This window comes from Perca flavescens, chromosome 3, assembly GCF_004354835.1.
Source record: "Perca flavescens isolate YP-PL-M2 chromosome 3, PFLA_1.0, whole genome shotgun sequence".
NCBI lineage: Eukaryota > Metazoa > Chordata > Actinopteri > Perciformes > Percidae > Perca > Perca flavescens.
In genome coordinates this window covers 21,378,202-21,398,843 of record NC_041333.1, presented here as the reverse complement: position 1 = coordinate 21,398,843, position 20,642 = coordinate 21,378,202, and the positions used below count along the sequence as shown (strand labels likewise).

The 20,642-nt window shown below is 40.9% G+C and overlaps 1 protein-coding gene across 4 annotated transcripts; it reads right to left on the bottom strand.

The window, feature by feature from the left end:
- Positions 1-416: 416 nt before the first annotated feature.
- Positions 417-20,115, bottom strand: cul3b (cullin 3b). Of its 4 annotated transcripts, none has more exons than XM_028573792.1 (16): positions 20,030-20,115; positions 17,670-17,867; positions 14,472-14,585; positions 13,508-13,668; positions 12,597-12,711; positions 12,097-12,325; positions 11,504-11,649; positions 10,670-10,846; positions 10,202-10,372; positions 9,669-9,776; positions 8,911-9,035; positions 7,979-8,075; positions 7,448-7,582; positions 3,154-3,340; positions 2,640-2,785; positions 417-1,652 (listed from the first exon to the last, which is right to left on the bottom strand). In XM_028573792.1, exons 2-16 carry the CDS (start codon positions 17,865-17,867, stop codon positions 1,521-1,523), a joined length of 2,241 nt encoding a protein of 746 aa, XP_028429593.1. In that variant the 5' UTR covers positions 20,030-20,115; the 3' UTR covers positions 417-1,520. The 4 variants fall into 4 exon arrangements, with proteins under 4 accessions (XP_028429593.1, XP_028429594.1, XP_028429591.1 ...); XM_028573793.1 differs by lacking the exon at positions 20,030-20,115 and adding an exon at positions 19,783-19,862; XM_028573790.1 differs by lacking the exon at positions 20,030-20,115 and adding an exon at positions 19,283-19,564.
- Between the last annotated feature and the right edge of the window lie 527 nt (positions 20,116-20,642).

Here is a 20,642-nt window from a genome sequence, read left to right as displayed (position 1 = left end):
TTTAGCTGAACATTCAATGTAAACAAAGATATTGCAGCCGCTGTAAACACATGTGCTTACCTAAATCATGTGTTGCTGGGAAAACTTTGTTGATTAATTTTATATTTGAGGGTTAACATTAGGATCAGCTCTCGGTATAACAAAATGAATCGACAGCAACACAAACTATAGCCTCCAAAGTGACCATACAGTTGAATCTACACCACTCAGTTTCAACATTTTAAGCAAGTTTGTTTTCTGGAAAGAAAAAGAAAAAAGTGGCACTTCCATCTCAAAATACTGTAGTAAACAATGTACAGATGCATATAAAGTTCCTCCTGTGAACACTAAGCTAAGCTTTAATTATGGTTAGAGACTAGAGAGTACTTCTGAGGTTTGCCAAGGCCTTCGCATGAAAGATATAAAAGAAAAACCCATCCCTTCATTTTTTTTATTCTACATTTAATATGATGAAAACAAGGCCCTGTACAATCCACCTTTGCAGTGAGTACAATAATTATTTTACAATTTGTACACATTAGAACATGGTGCTAGACTGGTTCCACCCTTTCGAAAATGCAGTCAAGAATGGAGAAAAAAAAAAAAAAAAAAAAAAAAAAAAAATATCTGCTTTGAAAGCTGCACCACAAGGAACCTTCCATTCGGAGAGGAGAACATTTTTTTGGCCGATCATACAGCAGGCCTGAAGTGAAATATGTGTCATGAGAGACAAAACACCATATATGGAGCTTTCATGTGTCTTATTGCCCTGATTGATCAGATAGATAAAAGCATGCTGTGAAGCTACAGCTCTTAATCTCTCCAAACACTAGTTCAGACCTGGCCAAAACATTGAAAATGGCATTAAATATTTCAGCTATGTGAGGTGCACTTAATTCATTTCAGACATTAAAAACAACCTCAAAAGAAAGACATATTTTAAACATAAATTAAGCACTCTTCATGTTTTCTCCAGTACTTGCAATGTCTTTTACTGCTGTAGTAAACCAGGTCTGTAACAGTTAACACTTTGTCCTCTTCTTTAAATTTAAAATCCTCTGGGAGGAAAAGGCCAAAAGTGTCTGTCAACTTGTACAGCCATCAATGTGCCACAAAAATAAACATAACACATTGACATCAACATTTAAAACAGGGGAGTGAATTCAAATGGTTTCTTGGTCTCCATGTAGCCTCACGTTTGCTTTAACATGTTTAAGCTCGTTCTCAATAGCACATAGTTAATTCGCAAACAGGCTCTCCCAATTCTCTCCAAAGGCCACAAGAAACATGATTTTGTACAAAACTAGATCCCCTCCTTCCATTTCTCTCAGCAGAAGAAATCTAATATTGCTAGAAAACTTCCCCATCTTTTGCATTATTTTTCTTTTTACACATTTTTATGGAAGAAAATGTAAGCTTCCCAGTGTTTCCCAGAATCAATGATGAAAGCACTTCCAAGTTCATTCAAATGCATTGCAGTCCAAAAAACACAAGGCTCTGTTTCACTCAACTCGATGTTAGCTTTCATTGAATTCATTGTCTTATGCTACATAAGTGTACACTTTGCGGTCCTCCGGTGTTCGTGCCAAATATTCCCTCTCAATGAGTCCTTCAATGCGCTTCTTGATGACTACAGGGCTAGGGAGGAATCGTGCTCGTAACTGCTGCGTGACCTGTGAAGACACCAAAAACAGTAACATCATCAGTACATCATACTTTTCACCCCATCATCATCATCATCATCATCCTCACTACTCTCATTTTATTACCATGATTAGGGTTTGGTATCGTTTGGTTTTTTTCTGATACCGGTGCTAAAAGGATACTTTTAAAACGGTGCCTGAACTTTATTTTTATATTATATATATATATATATATATATATATATATATATATATATATATATATAAAGCACAAAATGACAGTTTGCGACATTAAAGAACGGCTTGTTTTTTGCTAAGGCCATATGGTCAAAATTAAATGATTGATTAATAATGTAATAACAATAACTTATAACAATGACTTATTTCACCAGTAAATTGCTGGTAAACAAGAAAAACAAGCACCAGATGGGAAAAGGGTATTTTACAATAACTTAAAATGCACCACTAGACTGGCGAGTTTCAAGTAAACACATCGTCAGTGTTGTTTTTCCGACAACGGCAGGTGCAGAGTTACCTCCCGGTGTTGGAATCCTCTACAGGGAAATACAGTCACACTTAACGTAAGCTGTCAGCATTTTAACCATTGGGTTTAATCCAGCTACTAGCTAATGGTAACGTAGCGTCCCGTGCAGGCACCGAAATGAGGCACCGAAATGTTCGGTCTTATACTAGTTACTAGCGTTTACGTCGGAACTGGTGCCCTATTGGCACCGCGTTTCGGTACCCAACCCTAACTATGATCATCACCATGTTTTACATCTTTTGCCTTTATTTTCTGTTCTTTTACAATACTGGACTGTCAATTGTGGGCAAAAAAAACAAAAACAAAAAAAAAATTATAGTAATATTATATTATAATTGGATTATAGTAGGACTTCCTATTATTGACTGTATGGGGTGAAACTTTCAACGTTTCCGTGCTGAGGACTACTTCTTGTAAATCATAAAGTAAATATGCTAATGCGGGAGTTAATGAAACCATTTCAGCTTACTGACCTCAGCTACTAGAACATTGTGCTGCATCTTCTTTCTGGACTTCATAATGCGAACGATGGCTGCTTCGATCTCATGCTTTCTGTCGTCGTCCACTTTCTGTCGCGTCTCCTTCCTCTCCGGGTCTGACTCCCCTTGTTTAGCAGCCACTAGGTAGTGCACAACAAAAGGAAAATAAATAAAAGAAACAAGTAGTTAAGTGTGGCTGAAGGTATACATGTTCTTTTCCCAAATAAGTGCTTAAAATAACTTGACTATGATGAGGTGACCGGCACTATTTAAGTTGTTTTACACATTTATACATGTGGTACATGGGGCTTATGCATTTAATTGTTTACTGAATCAAAATATCGTACTACCTAATATCTTTCCTTCTCTTTAAGGCTGCATTACAGTTCAGTGTTGTAATTTTATGAACCGTTTTATATCTTCAGAAAGCGCAAGACCACTTTCAACAATCAGAAATTCAAAATACATTACTGTGCAGGTCTTAAGAAGACATCATGATTTTGTGTACCTGTCTGGATCTTGACACGGTGAAGTTTGGAGGTAAACTGGTCATTGACTGTAAACACATGGCCATTCTCGATCTCCTTGGACTTGGGCTCCTTGGTGAGAACTCTCTGAGTGGGCTTCCCACAGGCCAGAGACTGCAGCGCTCGCACCAGCTCCCTCTCTGGAATGTCCGTCTCCTGCTGGATCTCCTACAGGGTGTAAAGATCAAGTTCGGGATCATGATAAAACAATAAGCAAGTCGTAACAGAGAGAAAAGCAAGAATCTTAAACTGCCTTTTTCCTGCTGAAATTGTACTGGATCAATAAACAGGTTGTGTTTGTCTTCTGTTTTTGTCAAACTTGGGGAACCCTAACATAAGCGGCTTTCACAAATGAACTGCAACCTGAAATTATCTAGACCAGTGGTCTTCAACGTTTTTTAAGCCAAGGACCCCTTAACTGAAATAGAGACGGATCAGGGACCCCCTACTACATAGGTTGTATAAAATAAAGTTGCATATTAATCTACCTCTCCGTTAACCATCACCTTATCGTGGTGGAGAGGTTTGTGTGTCTGTGAACCTGAGGGCTGTGTTGTCTGGAGCTGTGTGCTCCTGGTAGGGTCTCCCAAGGCAAAGTGGTCTCAGGTGAGGGGCCAGACAAAGAATGGTTCAAAACCCCCAATGAATAAACGAGGTAGAGATGGATTGACCCTGCCCGGAGGAAGCACGGGGCCCCCGTCTGGAGCCAGGCCCAGATGGCGGGCTCGTCGGCGAGCGCCTGGTGGCTGGGTTTGCCTGGAGCCCGGCCGGGCACAGCCAGGAAAAGCTACGTGGCTCCCATCTCTCCAGCCCATGGTCCCACCACCTGTGGGAGGAACCGCTGGGGTCGGGTGCGTTGTCACACGGGTGGCAGTAAAGGTCAGGGGCCTCGACGGACCAGACCCGGGCGGCAGACGCTGGCTCTGGGGACGTGGAACGTCACCTCTCTGTGGGGGAAGGAGCCGGAACTGGTGCGGGAGGTGGAGCGCTACCGGTTAGATCTGGTGGGGCTTACCTCTACGCATAGTCTCGGTTCTGGAACCATACTCCTGGATAGGGGTTGGACTCTTTTCTTCTCCGGAGTTGCCCAGGGTGTGAGGCGCCGGGCGGGTGTGGGGATACTCACAAGCCCCCGGCTGAGCGCCGCTACGTTGGAGTTTACCCCGGTGGACGAGAGGGTCGCCTCCTTACGCCTGCGCTGGGGAAAACTCTGACCGTTTGTGCATATGCACCAAACAGGAGTTCGGCGTATTCAGCCTTCTTGGAGACCTTGACTGGAGTCCTGCATGGGGCTCCAGTGGGGGACTCCATTGTTCTGCTGGGGGACTTCAACGCGCACGTGGGCAATGATGGAGACACATGGAGAGGCGTGATTGGGAGGAACGGCCTCCCTGATCTAAACCAGAGTGGTTGTTTGTTGTTGGACTTCTGTGCTAGTCATGGATTGTCTATAACGAACACCATGTTCGAACATAGGGATGCTCCTAAGTGTACCTGGTACCAGAGCACCCTAGGCCAAAGGTCAATGATCGATTTTATAATCGTTTCATCTGACCTGAGGCCGTGTGTTTTGGACACTCGGGTGCCCTCTATGTTAGAGGCAGAGCTGGAGGATGATGGGGGATCATTGTCAATTTCCCAGGCGGAGGTCACTGATGTAGTCAAACAACTCCACAGTGGCAAAGCCCCAGGAATTGATGAGATCCGTCCAGAAATGCTCAAGGCTCTGGGTGTGGAGGGGCTGTCCTGGTTGACACGCCTCTTCAACATTGCGTGGAAATCTGGGACGGTGCCAAAGGAGTAGCAGACCGGCGTGGTGGTTCCCCTTTTTAAAAAGGGGGACCAGACGGTGTGTGCCAATTACAGGGGTATCACACTTCTCAGCCTCCCTGGTCAAGTCTACTCCAAGGTGCTGGAAAGGAGGGTTCGGCTGATAGTCGAACCTCGGGTTGAGGAGAAACAATGCGGATTCCGTCCTGGTCGTGGAACAACGGACCAGATCTTTGCTCTCGCAAGGATCCTGGAGGGAGCCTGGGAGTATGCCCAGCCGGTCTACATGTGTTTTGTGGATCTGGAAAAGGCGTATGACCGGGTCCCCCGGGAGATACTGTGGGAGGTGCTGCGGGAGTATGAGGTGAGGGGGTCTCTTCTCAGGGCCATCAATCTCTGTACAACCAAAGCGAGAGCTGTGTCCGGGTTCTCGGCAGTAAGTCAGACTCGTTTCAGGTGAGGGTTGGCCTCCGCCAGGGCTGCGGGTGCGGTATTACATTCAATTTATCTCACCGTTGCGACGAAAAGAGAGCTGAGCCAGAAGGCAAAGCTATCAATCTACCGGTCAGTTTTCGTTCCTACCCTCACCTATGGTCATGAAGGCTGGGTCATGACCGAAAGAACGAGATCCAGGGTACAAACGGCCCAAATGGGTTTCCTCAGGAGGGTGGCTGGCGTCTCCCTTAGAGATAGGGTGAGAAGCTCAGTCATCCGTGAGGAGCACGGAGTAGAGCCGCTGCTCCTTCGCGTCGAAAAGAGCCAGTTGAGGTGGTTCGGGCATCTGGTAAGGATGCCCCCTGGGCGCCTCCCTAGGGAGGTGTTCCAGGCACGTCCAGCTGGGAGGAGGCCTCAGGGAAGACCCAGGACTAGGTGGAGGGATTATATCTCCAACCTGGCCTGGGAACGCCTCGGGATCCCCCAGTCGGAGCTGGTTAATGTTGCTCGGGAAAGGGAAGTGCGATAGAAATTTTCTTGCAGCAGCAGAGTTTAGTAAATATCAATGATAAAAATGAATACGAATAAAGACTGTTTGAGAATCAAACCAAAATTTGGTCTTTGAGCATTTATTATATTTTGCAAAATATGAGAATACAGATTCACAAGTACACGCAGTATAACTGAATGAGCATTTCTAAACTAAAATCTAAACATCACATCATCATATAGTCAAAACCTCTCTTTAGCCACCCCTCTCACTTTATCTTATGGCCTGGCCATAGTTCAAAAGAGGACATCATGAAAAGTCAAACCATCCTCACCTTCCCCTCTGTCCCTGTTCTTAACATTAGCCTAAACAACACTTGTATCTCAGGAGACAGAAACCTACGTAGTTCTCACTGTTGTAAACAGTCATCGGCCTTCTCCACTTCTATCTAAGCAAAAAGACAACAATGTGAGAAGGTTCAGGCTAGTAGAACTAAATAACTCTACTGGGCTATAGTTCACGGTTGCCAACTATTTCACTTGGAGCCTTTTGAATCTACACATGAAGAAGCTAAATCTTGTGGCGTTATAAAACAATCAAACCAATGGTTAATATCATTAAACAAATGGTTAAAATAAAATTTGCCACCACAGAAGTTTGGGGTCCCCTGCTGGAGCTGCTCCCACCGCGACCCGATACAGGATAAGCTGACGAAGATGGATGGATATTAATCTAGTCCTACAATAACTTTTAGGGCAGCCTAAAGCATTTATAGACACTTTTTTTTGCATAGAATACTAAGCTATTCAAATAGCCTTAAAATTGTTGGCATGATTTCATAAATCATGTTTTAATTAGGGACTACATTATTGGCCAGTAAGCCTATCATCAGTGGGGATTTATATTTGCTAATAATATATATTACATGGAATATATGGAACATGGAATCATGTTAAGACATTTACATTTTGAAAAAACTTTCAAAGATTAACAATAATTTGGAGGCCCCCCTGCAATGACTCTGAGGACCCCCTAGGGATCCCGGACCCACTGTTGAAGATCCCTGATCTAGACATTACCCGGCGAAGCTGCATGCGAGCATGAAAATGTCCGAATCAGTCGGATTGGACATCAAACAGGGTTTACCCTGCCAGCTTCCAGTACAAAGTCTGTGTAACCTCTGATTGTGCAGAATGTGTAAAAAGTTACAGCAAGCCAGTGCACTTGTTGATGACAATAAAGATTCAAGAACTTCTATTGGTAAGGGCTGATGCCGAAATCAAATTCGAGAAAGGGCAAGAGACTTGGTTGTGTGTGACCAACGACTCCATGGTGGAGTGTAATTTGCGTAAATCTGCTGCCTGCTCCAACCAAGTGCCAGCCCTCGTCTAAATCCAATGGAGTATTTCCAGTAAGTGAGAACGCATCTCATACGGACAATCTCCTGCTGTGTGATACATGTGTGCAAGGTAAACTCTGGACAATGTTGGGACCGGATTCCCCTTTGGTTGATTTGGTTCATATATAAGAAACGCTTTACTGTTACATTGTGTAGGGCAGTAAGGTATTAAATTGTGTACCTCAAATATGGACTTGTCTCTGTTGTTGAAAAGCATGAGGATGGTCATCTGGAAGGTGGAGACCTGCAGGATGTGCTTCCTGGTGTTGGAGCCGGTAACCTGGGCTCCTCCCACTCCAACCTCTGACCCATCCTCCTTTTGACATGTTTGGATGAAAGATCAGAATCTAAGAACATGATTCAGAATCCCCTTCCATGAGAAATCATGTTTTCTGTTAAAATGTAAATTTCCTTGTTGCTGAAATAATAAATCATCTTCACAAGACAAAATTATCACCACTTCTTGAAAGAAATGACGTGACAGCCTGCCAGTGTCAATTAGTTGACAGTTTTGCATTCTCAGTAAAAGTAAAATGTACACATTGAAAATTAAAAACACTTATGTCTTAACATTCACATGACACAAATATTTGAATTGTTGTGTTTGTAAATCATTGTAACACTGTACCATCAAAAAATATGTTTTTTAAACTACAGAATTATCACAGTGGTTTAGAAATGTGCTGATGTTCCATTTTAAGGTGGCACGTACCTTTTTGATTGGACCGTAGAAAGTGGCGTTTAGATCTGCAGAGCCCATATGGTGCTGCAGTGTGAGTTGTCTGCCGCTGTGCTTACCAAGATAAAACCTACAAGCAGAGGGGAGTCACTCTGGGTTAGCATCTGAGAATAAATCTGTCATGGAGCGGTTGGATTTATTTACACATTTTTATTTACAGCAATATGTTGATATTTATATCATAATCTTAAAATTGGAATAATTACATACAAGGCCACCCATGGTCTTGTCCATGGTACAGATTACATTAAAGAGCTTTGAACCCGTTATAGCCCAGCCAAGCCCATACGATCAGCTGATCAAAATCTTTTAGCTATTCTACCAACCAGACTAGAACTAAGTGTGATGGTGCATTTTCGGCTTTTGCCCCTTGGCTTTGGAACAGCCTTCCTCTCAGTGCGAGATCGGCTGTCTCCACTGCAGCTTTTAAACGCCTCCTTAAAACTCATTTTTATAAGATGGCCTACACTTAACTGTGTCCTCTCTTCCATTCTCGCAACACTGCATATTTCCTCTTTTTTTGCTACTTTTATGGTTTTATTTACTGGCAGGTATAAGAACACTGCAGACCAGCGCGTTGCCAACAATTGCAAGTTTCAATTCGTCTTGTTGTGAATCAACTGGGGCTTTACTGAGATTGGCAGTCGAATCAGGCTCCTTAGATCAACGCATCAAATATTCGACTATTCGGAATCACCCCTTGAATAGTAATAATAATGGGTCAGGAACTGAAACAAGGTGGTTAGTCTGGTCAGCTTCCATTTGTAACAAAACATAATTTGGCTTAGTAAGACTCTTCATTTTGGATCACACATTTCAGAAACCCTTGCACTAAAAACAAAGTGCCGTTATGAAACCATTCACACACACATAAGCAACAAACTCCTAGTGTACAACTGACTTACCTTCTAAAGACTTCAAATGCATGTCGCGGTGAAGGGGGGATGTTGCACTTGGGTGTTGCCGATTGTGTTGGCCAGTATCCCGTGGTCAGAACTCTCACAGTGAGATCAACCCCTCCAAGTGACACCTGAAGTTAGAAAAAACACAAGATACACAATCAGGTTTCAGTCTACGCTGATGTAATTACACCCCGTAGCTCACTGCTACACTGGTTTTTATTGGTGCAATTAGGTTAGAAACAGATAAATAAAAAAATACATAACTTAATTAGAAAAAGCATAATTAAAGGCTATTGACACAAACTAGGTACAAGTTCAGTTTATCTAAAACAGATCACTGTGATGCATCCAAACAAATTCAAAACCTCTTAAATTTCACGAGACAAAAATGTAGATAAATTAGAAAAAAAGGTTTTAAAGGACTTTTTAGCTATAGATTAAGCAAAAGCATGAACAAAGAATATGCTCCACAGTTCTCTAATATAATTCCAAACATGAATCACGCTTAATTCAGCAAACTACAATGACAATCAGATACAGTGACAGAGGCTCTGGTGACAAAAAGCCATGTGACAGCACAGCACAAGCCAGAAATTAGCACCATGTATTCCCAGGATATGGATAGTTAGGTACATAATTGTTATTATGTAATTGAGCAACGCAGCAATGCTCAGTCAGTCAAGCAGCCATGTACTGATTACAGTTTGCAAATCGGCTCATTATTTTGACATATTGAGTTGTGGCATGCAGCGTCTCCTCACCCCAGTTGTCTGTAGATGTTGTCTAAACTCATCCATGGTGGTGTTGGAGATGCTCATATCCCGGAACATGCCCTCCAGTTTAGAGGTGAACTGACAGCCGCACTCGGTCTGAGCAATTAAGACCAAAAGAAGAAGAATCACATTTAGTTAAAAAGCTGTTCAAGGTAAATCAACACTCATATGATGGTCATCAGATCTTTGTCAATTTCATACAGCCTGCTTCCTGTATGTTTCCTTTAACCTTTGTAATGTACCTACACATTGAATGAAGCTTAAATCCCTACAACAGGGGTTAAGATACCCCTAACCCTATAAACAAGATCACACAAGTTGTCTCTACAAATTTAGCCGACTCAAAGAAGTCTTCACAGTGATGTGAAAAATGTTAAGAACGTTTTTAGAATTGGATAGGCAACAAAAAAAAAAAAAAAAAAAAAAAACATTGGAGCTGGATAACCAGATCTCCTCATCTAGAGGAAAATCTCATTATTTTACTCCAAAGTTATATTGAGTTCTATCACACTCCTGCTTACCTTGAGCTTTGAGATCATGTTCTTCTCAGAGTCATCAGACACACTCTTGTTGGTGAGCAGCCTGCGGGCGAGGTGCTGCTTGTAGTACCTCTCAAATACATCCTTCTCCTGCATGAAGCGGAACAGCACCATGGCCTTGTCCAGTATAGACTCCACCTCTTGCTCTGTCAACTGGACAAAAAACAAAATGATGCAGGTTACATAGGATGTTCATAAACAGAGTCAATCATCTGATAAACCCACTCGACTCCCTATTTCCTATGATACACAGTTACTCCAACACACATAAATGATTTGGACATTCCCTACTTATAAATATAAGCAATAATAGCATTGCTTGTTTGGGCGATATGTAGTCTGGCATAAAATGGTTTTATAGTGCATTGAGGTATTAATTTGTGAATAAGCAGGCCAGTAACATATGTGGTGTGTCATAAGATACAAGTATGTATCCATCAGAGCGCTCACCCCTTTTACTCCTTTCTTCAGTTTGTCGTCGATAAAGAGTGAGAGGTACTCAGGCGAGCGAGAGTTGAGGTTAAGGAAGTACTCAAAGTCGCCTGCAATAGTTTGTTTGAAGAGCCGGTCATTATTAAAGGACTCCTGGAGAAACCGGTCGAAACGTGACTTCAGGTCCAGCAAACCCTGCAGGAAAGGAGACGGGGATGATTAAGGATAATACAGCAGCAACGTGCATGAACAGTAGCTTAACACAGCAATTACAACTCCAACAGGGAAAGACGGTCTCATCAACAAAGAGTCACGCTACTGTCAATTAGACGAGAGGAAGAACAGGAGTGGAACTGCAAACCACAGAGACGGTTTTACACAGGAGCTTCAAAAGCACTGAAAGATGAGAATAACAAGACTTTCAAAAAGAAGTGCCTTCTCTCTTGGCCTGAATGACCTCACATGTTATTAAGTACTGTGCAACGACACAGTGTGGTTGAGGGCAGACAGAGACCATCATGGCTTGTGGCCACAAACGCAGGGGGTCAGAGCAGTTATCCTCTGCTGGGAGGCTATGGAAGTACATTATGGTTAAGGCTGGGAACGCAATGGTGTGCTAAAGTGTGCAGAGCCTGTAGAAATTACTCCATCATTTCAAACAAGGTTACATCTCTCTATTCACCTAAAATGTATGTGGTTTGGTTACAGTGTGCTTCAACAGAGTGCGTGTACCATCAGAACGGCCTCCTACTCTTGCAGCAGCAAATTCATTGAAAATGTTACAACAAGTTTCACAAGACTAAGCAAAAACATTGCTGCACTCTAATGTCTCCTGATGCCCCATCCTCTTACCTGGATGTAGTCTACAGGGTTCTTTCCCTCTCCCTCCTCTGACACGAGAGCCTTTCCTTGCTCCCGCAGGTATGAGCTCATACACTCACACATAGTCTTCAGCCCATTGGGAACCCTGCTGAACAGCTTGTACATGCACGCCAAATCTGTGATGGATATGCACGAATACACACACAAGCACACATATTAGAGGAGGCTTATTTGTGCAGAGTGAACTGAAATACCTCTGAGGGTACTGATGTGAAAATATTTTCCTGAAGGCATTGCTGAAGCAACGGCACTACAGTCCCCGTTTCTTCTAAATGTAGTAATCAAATTTACTTTCCTTTTATCTTATAGTTTGTGAAATGAGCAAGGGGAGCATTGCGACTGCATTACTGATCTAGTAAAATATATATTAACCTATATCTCTTGCAAGTGACAGTAACAAAGCTTAGAGTATTGGGAATTTCCGTTTCTCTCTCTTTTTTTTTTTGGGAGTGAGATATGAAATGTAACCTGTGTAATGTGTAATTTACTAAATTTAAATATTTGACAATGTACAAATGTTGAAGACACGAGGCATAAGCAACAAAGGACTGCGGCACTCTTACCGTCTGTCTTCCCGTTTTTGAGCATGTGGACCAGGCCAGAGTTCTCCATCTCTACGATTGTCTTCATGTGTTTGGAGATGAGCTCCCGTTCCACCACCTTGACAATAGGCTCTTCTGTAGATTTATCCAGGCAGTGCATCACCCGCTCAATCTCCTCATTGATTCTGGCTTCCACCTTCTTTATGTACACACTGGCACTGTTTTCTGCAAGGAACTTTTGGCTCTCCATCTAAATGAAAACAAGAAACACTTAAACGCTGTAAGAGACAAAAATGTTTCTCAAACTCCTTTGCATATTTTCGCACTTTTTCACAACTTTAGTAATCCGGCCTACAGTACGTACTACAGTATATATAACTTTGCGTTGTTGATCCTTAGAGGTTTCAAGAATCATCTGTATTTACACTGTATTTTATTTATAAGGACCACAGAAATATAATTTAGATCCAAATACAGGATAAAACAATGAACAGTTGGGGAAATTATGTTCTACCACAAACCTGGAAAAATTCTGCAGACATTTCTAAGAACGGTGCCTCAAAGTCTTCTTCATAAACAGATCTCCCTTCAAGGCCGAGGATCATTAACATTTGGCAAGCATTTCTAATGGCCCCCCTGGTGGAGAAGAGAAGCACACGAAATGTTGAAGGCATAGCAGAAAACAAACAAAAAAAACATTTCTGAATGCTCATTTCACACTAACTATTGGTGCCAACTAACTTCTGATTAATTTGTTCACAGAAAACAACAACAACAACAAACAGTGCATTCCCCTCCCAGTCAGATTAATTGCAGCAGATGTACTTTGTTTTAACCTTTATTTATTCAGGGAAGGAAGCCTCTCTTTTGCAGGAACGCCCTGATCACATTGACACACATTCACACCCGGAAGCTGCCCGGTACAACCACAGTCTGATCTGTTGGCCACTGAGCAGCTCCACTGGAGCAGTTGGGGTTAAGGGCCTTGCTCAAGGGCACCTCAAAGGTGGTAATGAGGCAGAAGCAAGTGCTGCTCTTTCACTTTCCCCACAGATTTATCCCATTGGTGCACCCTGTGATGATTTAACATTTTCCTTAAAAAAGGGACTGGGATTACTTCTACACTGCTCTCACAGACCATTCCCAAATACGTGAAATACTCACTTTGTTTTTTACGGCCACATGCACTAACATACATGTGTGGCCGGACCGGCTATTAAAACAAAGAACTGAGAAGCTCAGAATACAACACACACAGGGATGTTCTGAATGTCGAGTACAGCCCCTTTAATTATCTGACTAAATATGAAGGATGTGAATTCCATTTTCATCAAAATTGATGTGAAACTGAAATAAAAATGAACTTGTCAACATCAACTGGCGGTTAATGAGTTTGTTATGCAATCAATCCTGTCTGGGAGTCTTTATATACCTGTCCACCACCTCCCCTTTCCTCTCACGTGCGATCATGTCCAGCAGGGTCTGTCGGAGGTGGTCTCTGATGCAGCCATAACGAACCACTTGATCCCTAAAGATAATGAGACCCAGGTTGTAGACATTTTCTACATTGTTCTGCTGTACATACACCCGATCCTGTGAGACAAACACAAAAAAAGTACAAGTAATGTCTTGGTCAGCATAGACTATATGCATCTTCCCCTTTAACATCTCTTATGTGGTTAAATGAGTTTCTGCGTCATCCTTTAAAGTGGGTTTAAGCTCAAGTGTTGTTAAACTGAATACAAGATTTATCCTCTTATCAACTCCTGATGTACGGCATGATCGTGTGGTACAACGGTTATTTTAATTTCAGTCTTACTTCTGGACTCAGCCTTCAGAGTTCATATATCTCACTTATGCATTGACATAACAACTGAAATATTGCTAAAATCTAAAGCAGACCTGATGTTCTACATTCTTCATTGATGATTCAACAACAACCACACTTTAAAACAGTTTCAGGTTCATTTTCAAATACATATATGCTTCTGTGTTGATTATATGTGCAAATACAGTATGACCATTGTGTATTTCCACACAATGTCTGGCACTCCCTCTACACAAAGTTCAGTCCTGCATAGACATGTTCTCTTATTGCCAATAAAGGTTTTTAATAATTTAAATCTACATGATGGTGCACCTTTAGAGGACAGAAAAAAATTAAAATTCAATAAACAAAATGAAATTAACAGGTGATAGGCTAAAAGACAATAAAAACACAATAAAAGAATGAATAAGAAGTACCTTAAGCTTCACTGAAGCCCAACTTTTTCTAAAACAATGATTAGTATTCACTCTTATAATTCTGTTGTATTGTATTCTCCTCACGGATGTGTGCTGTTATTAAGCTGTGCCAATGTGTTCAATATGAATCCCAGGAGACATCAGCAACTCACCATATACATAAGGATGTCTCTGATCATCACCATAGCTGTTTGATGGTCATTCCAGGCCTGATTTAGGGTTTGAAGGAAGTTATTGTTTAGGGAGTTGAGGACATCTTCTCGTACCTTTCGGGGAGACAAACACACATGCATGAAGTGGGTATACTACAAAATGAAAAAATGTTGCATCAAGCTGACACTTGGTTATGTAGTATTTTAAATGTGACCCTACTTTGCTGTTTCTTTAATACCTTTTCTTTACTAGTCAGGCATACAAAGCTTGGTAGTGGCCACACTGCAGTGTGACTCAGCATTGTATACTTCTCCATGAGTAAGATTCTTAAGGGCACACAGACTTCTCCTTCTAGACAGAGATGATGATCACCTTTGCCCTTACTAGTTCTCAAGATCAAGATTAACTTTTTTCTTATTCATAGCCAGCTCAATAATGTTGAGGTGCAAGACGGAAGCAAACAGATGCATCTGAATATGCCTTCCAATCAAAGACTCATTATGCACACTCATGGCTTACATATAAAAGTAATTATGAGGTTACTGCTGTTGCTTGGTGCTGATTAGTTGATGCTTATGTTCATCTGTTCTGACAATTTCTTATGCTGCTGGTCCATCATATTAAATAATACCTGTATTACAGCCATATACATATACTAAACTATTGTTTAATCAATGAAATATGAATGTTCACTTTACATTGACGTACAGTCTCAATGCATTACATTAACAAATTTTGGATTATTATCTCTGTACGATGCACATAACCTTTATACTTCATACTGTGAAAGTTTGCACATTCCTTATTCCATATTACGAACCTTCCTGTACATAACAGTAGAGCTTTCTCATTTTAAAAGATTATTTTTTGGGCATTTTAGGCCAGATTAAGACATGAAAGGGGAGAGAGAGGGGGAATGACATGCAGCAAAGGGCCGCAGGGTGGATTTGAACCTGCAGCCGCTGCGTCGCAGAGTAAACCTCTAAATATGGGTGCCTGCTCTACCAGGTGAGCTACCCAGGTGCCCAGCTTTTTCATTTTAAAAACAGATATATTCTACAATATTTTTTCAGATTTTTATTGCTAATTTTTCTATTTCCCCTTTATGTTTCTTGATTTTTTCAGTACTTGCTTTTTATCTTTATTATTTTCTCCTACTTTGTTCATTATTTTTTGTTAAGGCAAATTTCATGGCTATGAAAACCTTTTGATGAAATGCTATTTAGAAGGATGTGATGGACCACTGCGAATAACTGAAGTTGAAACAAGAGTGAGATTTCATCCATTGGCATCTAGACATTAGATATTATGGAGCAAGAAAACTGTGTATATAGTTGCTGCCATGTTTTTGAGTCACTATGAAACAACAGTAGAACCCATGAAGGCCAGGCGTTTTGTAGAAATAGGTGGGCATGATTATAAGCTCTTCTTCAGCCGTTGTCTAGATGAAATTATAGGAATTGTATCTGTCTTCTCTTTTATGCTGGCTTGAAAATTGCTTAGCAACATATGAAGCCTAGAGTCTAAACTCAAACCGTGTCATTGTTTAAAAAAAACAAAAAATCCTGTCAATAATTCTTGATGCTAGCAATTAATAGGCCTCTATTTAACCAAACTGAAAAGTAGAGTGACTGCTGCATAGGAACACATTTATATTATATCTTTAAGATCTAAGTAGTAGTAACTAGTTGAGATGCAATAGAAAAATCATTATCTTTCTTATAAGTACCGCGCGCTGACCGATTGCGCCACTGGAGCCGAAAATCATCATCTTTGAGTTGTTTTCAATACTTAAGGTGTCTGAGATAAATTTGTAAACCATTACTGCCGTCTTCAATCAAAAGTGAGATCTGGATACTTATTAGATAATAAAAACTCACTCAGGTGTTGGCTCTCTCGTCTTTGAACTGCAGCTTGTTGACATTCCCTGACTGCTAATTTACTAAACCTGCCAAGTTGAGAATGTATATTTAATTAACCTGTGAAACCATCTGGCTGCTGTTCAACAGTAGGCTGCTGAAATATTGCTCATTGGGTATCTGCACACTATAAACTGCACAGAAGCAGTCATTACAGATGTCATGGCCAAACTTAATTTGTTACAAATTACACAGTATGCAACAAAAAATAAGTGACAGCTTGGGAAAACTATTAACTGATGGGTTCTCTAACTTACATGTATCAGCAGGAATTTTAAAACAAATTAATCTCATAGTTACAGGATCAGCATTGGATTTCCATCCTGTTTTTTTTTTTTTTTTTTTTTACTACTTAGAATAATCCAATTCACTAACATTTGACATGGATGCCACTTTCACTTTCAATGGATTTCTCCAAGCAAATAAAAAAACTAAATGTCCAGTTTGAGAAAATTGTGCTCTGTTAAGGCGCCATTCAAAGACATACGGTTGCTCTTGTAACACACGAGGCAAAACCCGTTTTACGAAAGGCTAGCAGACAGATAACCAGCATTGTGCAGCTGAAAACCCAGAACAAAATTACAACTTAAGGACCCTATCCACAAACCCAGGCGCTTCAAGCAAGTTACAGAACTTGGGAAAAGGAGGTCTACATGATCCTTAAAGAGTTCTAAAAATCTCCCATCACACAAGACAAGTGTAAAAACCTCTGACATTGTATTACCCAGCTTTCTAACTGCATTCAACACTCACTCACTCACCCTCACAAGGCTGCTGGAATGGAAACAGCTCATGTTTTCAGATATTAACTTTGTTTTGCAAGGACGACACAAGTAGTAACATGAACCTTAATATAAAGTCTATGCCAGATTCTGTTTAGCACCAAGAAGGCCACTGAAAAGAGACTGCCCATCTTAAATTCAGCTCCACAATTCAATCCAGGTGTAATCCATTTCAATTCATCAAAAACTGATTACAATTTTACTTTAGTAACTTTACACGTCAATTGTCTTTGTTGTTACGGTTACCATAGATAAACTATGATTTTTAGCATTTCTAAATTTGCCATGAACCAAGCTTAAAAGGTGCACCTCTCTGTGTTAACATTTCCTTTGATAAAGAAAAAAAACACATTTGTGATTCACAGGATTTCAAGGGAGTTTAAGGAATTACTAATGTGTTTACAACAGGAGTAATTACCTTGTTTGTGTAATCCCAAAAAAGTTATCAAATCATGCCTAATGTTTAGCAAATACCTGCAATCTGCGTTAGTCTTACTTTGTTGATAAGGTGTTCAGTGACGACCTCCCGCAGACCTGTGTACAGCTTCTCTCCATGTTTGTGGAGCACCATTGTGTAGGCGTTCCTGTACAGTTCCTCGAAGCTCAGGCCACTGTTGTTCTTCCTCTGAATCTCCTGGATGGCATTTTTCAGAAGGTCCCAGATATTGTTGACGTACTTCTCATCCATCGTCATCTGCAAAAGGTAGCCAGTGATGGGTTAAATAAGATGACAATTACCTAAGATCTTTTGTACCAACACTTAGACGCGAGGATCTTGTTTTTAAATCAAGCCTCCCGATGCAGATAGACTCCCACCTCTGTGTAGTTTTGTCCTCAAGATTCTTTCTGCATTGGAAATGTGGGCCAGGGGACGGGGTGAAGAATAAATGGTCTACCTGATTGATCCCCATCAATAACCACAGGCTTGTTAAAGGTCTATAAGATTTAATAATCGTCAATTCACAAGCTTTAATTGTTTATTACCTACTCATTAAAGTAAATGAGACAGTTTTACTAAGCCTGGAAAAAAAGGTCTATCTGGAAGAATCAATAAGGGCAATAATGCCACCTTATATCCAAAAGGTCCAAACATGACTGTAATAAACAAATAGCCAAACCCATGTTGGTCAAAGGAGAAAACTTAATGTGTGCCACTGCTAGTGAGGAGGAACAGTGTGTGCTCCTTCTAAGCAGACAAGTCCAAACACATGCATGTCAGGATGCTGTTCTAGCTGCAAGTCGGTAAGGACTGGGCCACATTCAACAGGCTCACATGGGTCCTAAAGGTCCCCTGTATTAACACAAGTTAGCCAGTGTCACTTGCACATAACTTGAAAGTACTCTATTACTCATAGAGGAGTAACAAAACAAGTATCTGGTTGATGTACAGTCTCACACAGCCAGTCACAGACAGACTGAAATTTCAATTTAAGCAGAATGAGGTCAATCCATAAATGAGGTCTATCAGGGACTTGCAGACAAAGGGAGTGCCAGGTGGACGAGGAGAGGAATCCTACATTACCATTTATCACTGAAAAAACGACAGAAAGAGGACTTAGATATTTTACTGATATTCATATTACAATCACTGATGCAAACCCATAACCTACGGTTGAGTTAACTGATTTGTTTATTTTAGCATACATCTATAGCTGTAGAAACGTAACGATGCTGCTTGTTCTTGCATACAGATGGAAATCTAGCTGGCATTTCAGTGCACCAAAAGTCAGACAAATGTAGAGCTCAGACACACAGACATCATGCATTTGATAAAGAAAGCCAAAAGCAGTCAAAACAACAAGTGTCAAGAGTCAAGGCTAACGTTAGCATCGGCTATGACGACAGATCCAATCTGCTAGCTAACGTTCGGGGAGTTCTGAGGCAGTTAAAGACAATTAAAGTGATTATTAAAACTTCCGACTGAGCTGGTAATATAACAAAGTAGCCACCTAATCAACAGACTGGACCATTTGAAGGCTGTACTTTGTTTACGGATAGGCAAGTCATATCTGCTGCCCAGCTGGTTAGCATTTAGCCAACAGCCCAGACCACGGTGATCGAGTCCCCGCCTGTCGGGCGAGCAGAGCACCTATTGCGGTGTGCACTTACAGGAAAGGCCCGTATCCTCATTTTGGTGTCCTTCTTGGTGCCGCCTTTGCTGAGATTGGACATGGTTGCCTCGGCCGTGGGCTCTGTATTCACATGAAAGTATTCTTCAGGGAGGGACGGGAGTGACTACTGGTTAATGGGGCAGCCGACGAGCTTTCACTCGACCTCGTAGCTCCGCGTCCCGGCACCGCAAGTTTATTGTTGACAGCCAAACGCCAAATCCGATAGTTTTTCATACAGCAATGGCGGACTACCTGCAGTTCACATTGCGCAGAGCTCACGCCAGCCCAAGTCACGCGAGAAAGTATTAATTTGTAACATTTTCTCAACTTTACTTGCACCTGTTCTTTTACTTTTAATTTACATTTTCACACTCACAATTAGGCTATTACAGACTGTGCAGCAGGAAGTATTGAATATTCAATTCATTAAATAGTTTATTCTGTACTGTAATTCTACACTGGAAGTAGAGTCTATTTTACAGTGGTGAAAATACTTACTTTGCTAATAAAAGTAGTAATACCACAATATATCCAGCAGCTTTACTTCAATTTTGATTTACTTGAAGCTTACTTGAGTACTTCCATTTTATTTTACTTTTACTTCTACTCCACTATATTGTTTTCAAAGGGAAATATTGTACTTTTCTTTCCTCTACTTTTAACAGTGACACCTACTTGTTACTTTTACAAGATTTTACATACAAAAGATATGACGCATTGTTGGTTATACTGTGCTCAAACTTACCTCCACCTGTGTAAGTAGTAAAACAATACAAACCCCCCAAAATGCTTTCTAAATTTAGAAACATTTTGAGTCCCCCCTCCGTTGCCTCACAGTGGTTTGGTCCACTGCCCGCTGTACGTTTTAGGCTCTGCACTCGACTCCTAGTAAGTAGGCGGTTCAAGGCTATTTTATTAACATGAAACATCGGATGAAGTTTTTCTTTTCTCAAATAGAAATAATACTGGGTAATTAATGAGTTAGTCATGACAAAAAAGTTCGCTATGTTAGTGTAATATAATGTAACGTTGTAAACTAACGTTACCACGGCGATAAGCCTAACGTTATGTGTGTGAACTAATATTAGGGTTAATATTGAAGATCTACTGTTGTGTTTTGTTCCATATGATGTTAAGTGGCTGATCAGTTAAGTATATATCCTCTGTCCCAGACGAAACCTAATATTTATGTGAAGGACGCAAGATCATTTTATTATTATAATATGACCACGTTGTGAACCTATGAACCTAACCCATATTTAGACATCTGACGTTAGCTAAATATTTGTGTGGTTGTTGTCCAGATAAAATAACAGAAAAAGAAAAACAGGCATAAGATCCTTTTTCAGTAGGCCTAC

Excerpts from the sequence above, each read along its gene's own strand:
- cul3b (XM_028573790.1), bottom strand. The coding sequence starts at position 19,345 with ATGTCCAATCTCAGCAAAGGCGGCACCAAGAAGGACACCAAAATGAGG. Across the intron at positions 11,650-12,096 it reads CAAAAACGGGAAGACAGACG|ATTTGGCGTGCATGTACAAG; the intron begins GTAAGAGTGCCG and ends TATCCATCACAG. Across the intron at positions 9,036-9,668 it reads AACATCTACAGACAACTGGG|GTGTCACTTGGAGGGGTTGA; the intron begins GTGAGGAGACGC and ends TTCTAACTTCAG.